We start from the raw sequence: 7,482 nt of genomic DNA, 5'->3' as shown, positions 1-7,482 counted from the left end.
CTCTCTCTCACACACACACACAGTACACACACACAAGTAAAGAAACACAGGACTCTTGGCCACAAAGGCTGCCAGATTTGTTTACTGGCAGGCAACACCAAGCAGTCAGGGGAAGTCTTCTGGTCACTCTGTTCAAGCGCTTCGGCAAGGAGGTCCCACCTCTCCAAGGAGAGGAGCCTCGAGCAAAGCTTTCTGTCAAATGTTCTGCATTTCACGGATGAGGAAGTAGCTATAGGAAAAATTGAATCGTTTCCATTTTGTCACATTGTCGGGCAAGCGTGCTTGGTTCCATGTTACATACTACCATCCCATAATGAGCTTAGCATGTTCTATGTTTTCTGAAATCTCCACCTTAGGGTTGTGTGTTTTAGTACGTTAATTAACTTTTATGTGACAACTAGGTCTGCCGGTGGTCTCACAATTGTGGTTTTTGAACATCTCAAAACCTTATCTTCCCCTCCCCAGAGCACCCTCCTTGCCAAGTACCCACAACAGCAAAACCTTTGACTTGTTACCATCCTCTTCCAACTTAGTAGTATGCAACCCTTAAGAAGTAAGATTCAGCTTATGCCAATCAGCTGCCTGGACCTCAGTTCCTATCTGCTCAATGCCACTGCCATACTATACCAGCTCAGAAAAATGGTGCCCTCCATGGGGATGAGTGTTGTTCAATGGTGAAATCCATCAATTTCTAATTCCTGGAATTTCTTTTCTTTTCCATCCCAGACACACAACCTGGAAGCCTTTTGTAGGTCCTTCCATACAGACAAAATTCTCTCTTGGGCAAAGAGGGCTAAATGGCCCGCTGTGGTCATTCCTCGGCTACAGGGACAGTCCTATTAATGAAAAGGCATTTGGAGAGCCACAAGATTCCTCAGATGCCTTGGGAGTTGCGGTACAGGACAGAGAAAGAATGGAGACACAACCCTTAGCAAGTGAGGGAACTGGAGAAGGCCCTTCTGCTGTCCAGCCTAGGAGCTGTGGGGAGATCTGGGAAAGACCAGGGCAGAAGATCCTGGAGGACGAAACCATCCGTTCAGAGGTTCGGCCCCAGAAATTAAGGGGCATCCAATACCAGGAGGCTGAGGGTCCCTGAGGACTTTGCAGGCGTCTCCACTACCTTTGTCATCAATGGTTGAGACCAGAAAACCACACAAAGGTGCAGGTGCTGAACCTGGTTGCTCTCGAGCAGTTCCTGGCCCTTCTGCCCCTGCCGATGGAGAGCTCGGTGCGGGAGTGTGGAGCAGAGACCAGCTCGCAGGCAGTGGCCCTGGCGGAAGGCTTCCTCCTGAGCCAGGCGGAGGAGCAAAATGAGCCAGTCAAATTGCAGGTGAGAGACCTTCATTTTGGGAGCCCAGAAGGGGTCTGAACGGAATAAACAATGTGTTTGAATTCTTAACCCCTCCCCACGAGAGTTTTCTGGCATTTGTAATATGTGGAGATGTTTCACTCATTCTTGTGGGACATCGTTGTGTTACCCATTCTAGAAGATAGATTTGGGACAGCCATTCCTTTCTCACTTTCGAGCCTCCCTGATGGACACTGGAGGCTTTAAATGTGTGTTCAGAGAACTACAATACACTTCACATTGTGGGATGTCTGTTAATTCTTCTTCTTTTCTCCTGCCTACTATTTCAAGTCCTTCACTGTGGGCATCAGCGATCCTGACGGAAGGAGGAATCCCTCCAGTCTCCCTCAGGACCCATTTTTCAGGAGGATCTCTCAGGAAGATCCAAGTGAGGACACCTCAGGAGGTAATCGAAGGCCCTCCCATTCCCAGAGAGATCCCAGCTCTCTCATCTTCTCTATGTCTTCTCTTCTCTAGAATGCCTCCTCCTAATTTATTAATTACGCAATTTAAAATTCTCTCTCCATCACAGGGAAGACTCGAATGAAGTTGTCTGCTCTTTCTGGTGGAGCTGAAACAGTGGCTGAACCTCCAGCTCCAGTAAGAGGAGGAAATTTATCTTTTGAATTTGTATTCTCCCTTTCCTTCAGGCAGTCAAGCTGGTGTATGTAGGACTCTCTCCTTCCATTTTTCCCCCTTTTTTGGGCCTGGGTGTTTTCTTGTCCTTGAGCAACATGGAATGTGGAATAGCAGATTCAAGTTGCTCTCAGTCACCTTAGCCTGCTCTGAAGTCTGTGGTTTGGATACCATCGTTTGTAATTCCTCCCCTGAGATTCTTATTAGGAAATGTTTTTTTAAGACTGGTACTTAACTCACCTTCTACTACTTACTCTTTCTACTATTTGCTTACAATAACTGATTTTTTTTAAAAGAGTTCCTCAAGTGATAGGAATAATATTATTACAGTCATAGCAACCGCTAAACAGAGACCCATTCTTTTTTTAATTGCTTGACTTGGAATTGTGCAAGGCTGCTCGAAAATAACTAAATACTCAGATTGGCACATTGCCATTTTTAAAAAGCCTTGTTTACAACCAGTGATGAGAAATAGAAGCACATCAGATTAAGACATGAGCCAGGCTATTAATATCCAATGAAAATGGCCGGATAGAGAAGATTTTAAGTAGAATTTTTTCTGAAAGAGCATATAATCAAGGCCCTTTTGCCTTGCAAAGTAATTTCTAATCCTCTGTTTTCTACCTGGATTTGGAGGCCAAGGAATCCCACTTGGCAAAGGCTGAGAAATGTCCTTCCCAGAAAATTGCCTCCACTTTGTTGTCTCCCATTAAGCGAACAGCTCAGACTACTAACACCTTTCTTGCAATCTGAGGAAGAGAAGAATCCGGCTTGTGTTCCTTTGGATATTCATGACCCCCCACCCAAATCCCTGGGCTGTGCTCTCCCACCACTTCATGAAGTTGTTGAGGTGGGCACGATTAGTCCTTCTGGGTTCACCGTAAGCCCTTTGCTAAAATGCTAGAAAGAATCTCCCCGCCCCCAGATTTTCTTCTGCAAACACAGGAAGAACTGGAGACACTGATAGGTGGAGTTTCTGAAGACCATCTGCCAGTTGGTCCTCTCAAAACACTGAGAGTCTTTTGAAGGTGGGAGCATGGATCGCTTGATGGATCGATCCAGAAGGAAATTGGGGTTGCTATCACTGAATGGCACTAAAAGGCCTGCAGAAGCAATCAAGTGGATCAAGCCTGCCAGAAATATTTCTTCAGTCAAAAGCTTTTGGCTCTTTCCATTTTATCATCTAAACCTTGGAATCCCACCAAGGGTTGCCATTTAATTTAGTACATACAGTAGAACCTCGGGTCACGAATGCTTCTGTTCACGAACTATTCGGGTGACGACCAGCTCCGGTTGCAAAATTTTGCCTCCGCTCGCGAACGCCGGATCGGGAGATGATCAGGATCCGCGGCCATTTTCCCTCCCGTGACATGGTCCGCGGCCATTTTCCCTCCTGTGACATGTGTTCCGCGGCCATTTTTCCGCCCCTGACATGTCCGCAGCCATTTTCCGCCCCTGACACGTGGTCCGTGGGCATTTTCCACCCCGACACATGTTCCGCAGCCATTTTTCCGCCCCTGACACATCCGCAGCCATTTTCCGCCCCTGACATGTGGCCCGCGGCCATTTTCTGCCCCTGACACGACGTCGTAGGGAGGGGGATTCTCCCTCCAAGCAATAGCCGCCTCCCTGTCCTCTACGTCAGAACGGATTAACAGAAATTACATTGAACCTTATGGGAAAATTTGCTTTGGGTCGCGACCAATTCGGGTCGCCACCAGAGTCGCGGAATGAATTAAGTTCATGAACCGAGGTTCCACTGTATTTTTGCTTTGGGAATTTCTGAAGAATAGGACAGATCTTGCAAATCCTCCTGGCCAGTTCTGTTCTGTTCTGTTCTGCTCTGCTCTGCTCTGTTCTTTTCTTTTTTTCCTTGTTCAGGAGGGTCTTGTGTCCTTTGAGGAGGTGGCTGTGTATTTCTCCGAGGAGGAGTGGTCTCAGCTGGATCCTCACCAAAAAGCGCTGCATTGGGAAGTCATGCTGGAAAATTATAGGAACGTGGCCTCTCTGGGTAAGGGTTTGCTTCTCTCCCATGAGAGAGTTTGGGAAGACATTTTCTGGTTAGATGCCAGCAGCTCATCTCTTTGGAGGGGCGGAAGGAGAAGATATTGCCTTCTCCTGCTTAAAGGAAGGAAGGACGTCAGTGGCTCTCTGCTTAGATGCATCCCCTGCCATTTCTCATCTGGTGAATTTTTCCATTTCTTTTTAAAGGTATCACGGAGAAACTCACTCCTTGGCTTGAGGAGATGCTCAGCTCCATCACACTGATTTCATCCTTTTGGGCCCAGATGCTTCCCTGTCTGTCCTCTGAAGGATTCTCATTTATTCAGGCTGTTGGGTTAATCACTTGTCTTCCTTTTGATTTCTATCCTGAGCCTTGGGGTTAAGGGCAAAATGGTGCTGTTTTTCCATTGCAAACATGCTTCTTTAGGGTTAATAGAAGAGCTCTAGAATTGTTTTCTCTGCAACCATTCGATTTTGGCCAGAGAAAAATGAAGAGCAAATGGAAGGCAGTTTGGGTAGGAAAAAAGGACAAATTTCAAAACTGATTTAGTTGTCACTGGTCTTTCCTGTTATTGACCGCCTTCCGATAAATGTTAGGTTTTCTCCTAAGGCCTCCCTGGATGTTTCCCCAGATTCTTCCAGAACTCAACGCTGACTCTGGGTTTGGTTTGACTATATAAGGATGATTCTAAACAAACCAGATGCTGTAGATGTTTTCAAAGCTTTTATGGCTCATGAGTATAGAAATTATCATTTCTATACCATGTGATTGTAAGGATACAAATGGGCAATATATTGCAATTTGGCAAAAATTCAGAAGGAAAATCATATGACCACCTACAGTCTGATCTTTTCCCCTACCCTTGCTATCATGTTCATTACTCTTTTCCTTTGAAGGTGATCATGGCTATGAGCATAAAGATCCCAGTGAAAAATTCGAAGTCATCAGCCATGGAGGCGGAATGGACAAGTTAGTAGAGTTGCAACTAGAAAGTCATGAGAGAAGCGAGTCAGATAGTTGGAATCAGGAAAGCTCATCTTCCATGGATGCTGAGACGCGAGGCTTTCTTGCCCAACAAGGAAAAATAAAGGAAAACTATACTGGAAGAAGTGTAATACTATTAAAAGACAAATTAGTTGTAAATGAACACTCTCCAACTCAAACCAAAGGAGAAGATTATATCTGCAGGGACAATAGAAAAAAATCACAATTGTACTTTCACTCTTTCCTGTGAAAATGGGTCCCTTACTTCCCATAAAAGGATCCACAAAGGGGAGAAGCCATATAAGTGCCTGGAGTGTGGAAAGAGCTTTACTACTAGCAGTCATCTTACTTCCCATAAAAGGAGTCACACAGGGGAGGAACCATATAAATGTGTGGAGCATGGAAGGAGCTTCAGGAGGAGGAATAACCTAAATTCACATATACAGATCTGTTTGGGTGAGAATCCATGTAAATTCTAGATTTAGTTGTTTAAATCTATACATTTTCTATTTGTGTACACTGACCTGGGAAAAGAAGATTTCTTTGAGTCTGACCCTCACAACCGGCAGCCCAAGAGGAATTAATTTACCATTGAAAATGGCTGTTTTAATTATGAACTGGCTTTTTGAACGTACTGTTATTTTAGGTGGCCAATATTATTGCACACCAATAAGAGAAATTTATTGTTTATTATGTTTATCCCAGTGCCAGAAGGCATGGTTTGTCTCGTATCCAGGAATAAACACACAGGGAGAGAGAGAAGAGTTGATTTTCTGAGAGCCAGATACACAAGAGGATCAGCTGTGGGGCTGCAATGCTCGGTTTCTCCAGGAGTTCCTTTTATAGGGTGTATCTGTCAGGTTCAGCCCAAAGAACTCCAGGGACAGCACAGATACAGTTCTGTTGCACTTATTAGCTTCCACCTCCAGGACAGAATCTCTCCAGACTGAATCTAAACTTCCCAAGCCAGCAAGCCGAAACACCGTGAATTCCTTAGGGTGGTGCCAGTCTCATCTTCTTAACCTTCCCACGCTCCTGTTGGGGGCTAAGGAAATGCTTATCTCCCTGAGCGCGGCCTTCATCAAGCCATTCCATCACAAGATCCTCTTGTTCCTGGAAAGGTGAGAAGGAATGCCGGCCCTCGAGGAATTCTTGGAAAATGTGATTCCCGGATTCCAAGAGAGGTGAAATTAGTAGGATCTTTAGAAGGGAGCCTTCTCAGGTCAGGCGCCCTCCTGCACTGGGGTTTCCTGTGGTTCCCTTACCTGGCATGATCTAATTGGCATGTAGATCCCTTCAGAGAAGAAATCTTATGATCTGATCAAGGCTTCAAGGAATGTTGGTCCTTCAAGCAAGGTCTTTAATTCTTTAATTCTGGGCTAGGGTGGAGGAGTCCCAATTCTTCCTGCTACGTTTTTAATCTTTTTAGGTGACCCAGTTCTTACTATAATTTGATCATATGCCTTGATTGCTGTTCAGATAAACGATGGTGGGGTGAGACAAATGGGAAACTTTGACTTCCTGCTGACCTGGGAGGCGAGGGGAGATTTGATTTCCTTCTCACAATCCCTCCTTTTTCTTTTTGTGCAAAAACAGAATATGTTATGCAGAATCCGTTAGGGAATCTTGTAGCTATACATCATCCTGTGACTCAGATTCGTATTTTTGGCCATTCTGCATCAAGATTAGGGATCCCTGCCTTGGGGGAAGGTGTTGATCTTGCTTTGAGAACAGAAGAGCATTCCCTACAACGTCCAAAACAGGAGGATAAGCCCTGAGGAAAACAGCAAACAAATATTCCTATTACCACCAAGCCCATAATTCCCAGAAATGTTGTCTTCAGCCTGGCAATGTTTGGTAACCAGGAGGTAAGCCATGAGAAATCAAAGCAGCCCTGACTGTAGCCAATGTTGTCAACCAAAGTTATGAATTCCTCTATGCTTCCCTCTCTCAATTTGGAATTATCAACCGAATTAAAAGAGCAAATGTCTCCAGGAGGGAGAAGGGAAATGGCTCAGGCAGGTGAATACAGGGCAGTCCACCTCTGGGGAGTCCTTGGGGCTCTCTGAGCTTGGTTGTTTTCTTGGAAACGTTTCCTGGTAGCACTGAAGAGGTTACCTAGCCGGGTAATGAAATGTTTGCAAGGAGACAACGAAGCTCAGAGAGCCCCAAGGACTCCACAGTTTGACCCTGAGCCACACATGTTCTCTCCTATTGGTCGGTCCACCCCTGCAAGCTCTCTTTTAGATCAGCCTGCCCAGCCCTCCGCAGGATGCCCTGAGTTTCACTTGAGGGGCTTTACCTGCCCATCGTATGTACGGTAGAGACATGGCCTATGAAGAATAAAAGCCTATTTAGAGTTTTGGTTGATCATTAGAGAGTGCTGAGTTCCCATCCGCTCTCTCACAAAGTCAAAATAGTCACAAACTTTACAGTCATTCAGTGGCTTTGTGTAGACAGGGAATGTCCCTTGCCAGTCATGAGGCACAGACGTGGAGACCCAACATTT

General features: G+C 45.5%; 1 protein-coding gene across 1 annotated transcript; it reads left to right on the top strand.

Annotated features, from left to right (window-relative positions):
* The first annotated feature begins 913 nt into the window (after window positions 1–913).
* LOC148214033 (zinc finger and SCAN domain-containing protein 26-like) lies at window positions 914–6,406 on the top strand. Its single transcript, XM_088128873.1, is given in 4 exon segments — window positions 914–1,330; window positions 1,640–1,754; window positions 4,886–4,958; window positions 6,403–6,406. Coding segments are annotated over 4 exon segments (609 nt in total).
* Window positions 6,407–7,482: the final 1,076 nt, after the last annotated feature.

Source organism: Python bivittatus, unplaced genomic scaffold, assembly GCF_059951505.1.
Source record: "Python bivittatus isolate LINGU-HERP-01145 unplaced genomic scaffold, Pbiv_v1 ctg000820_np1212, whole genome shotgun sequence".
NCBI lineage: Eukaryota > Metazoa > Chordata > Lepidosauria > Squamata > Pythonidae > Python > Python bivittatus.
The sequence above is the reverse complement of the archived record's forward strand: the minus strand, read 5'-3'. Positions and strand labels throughout refer to the sequence as shown.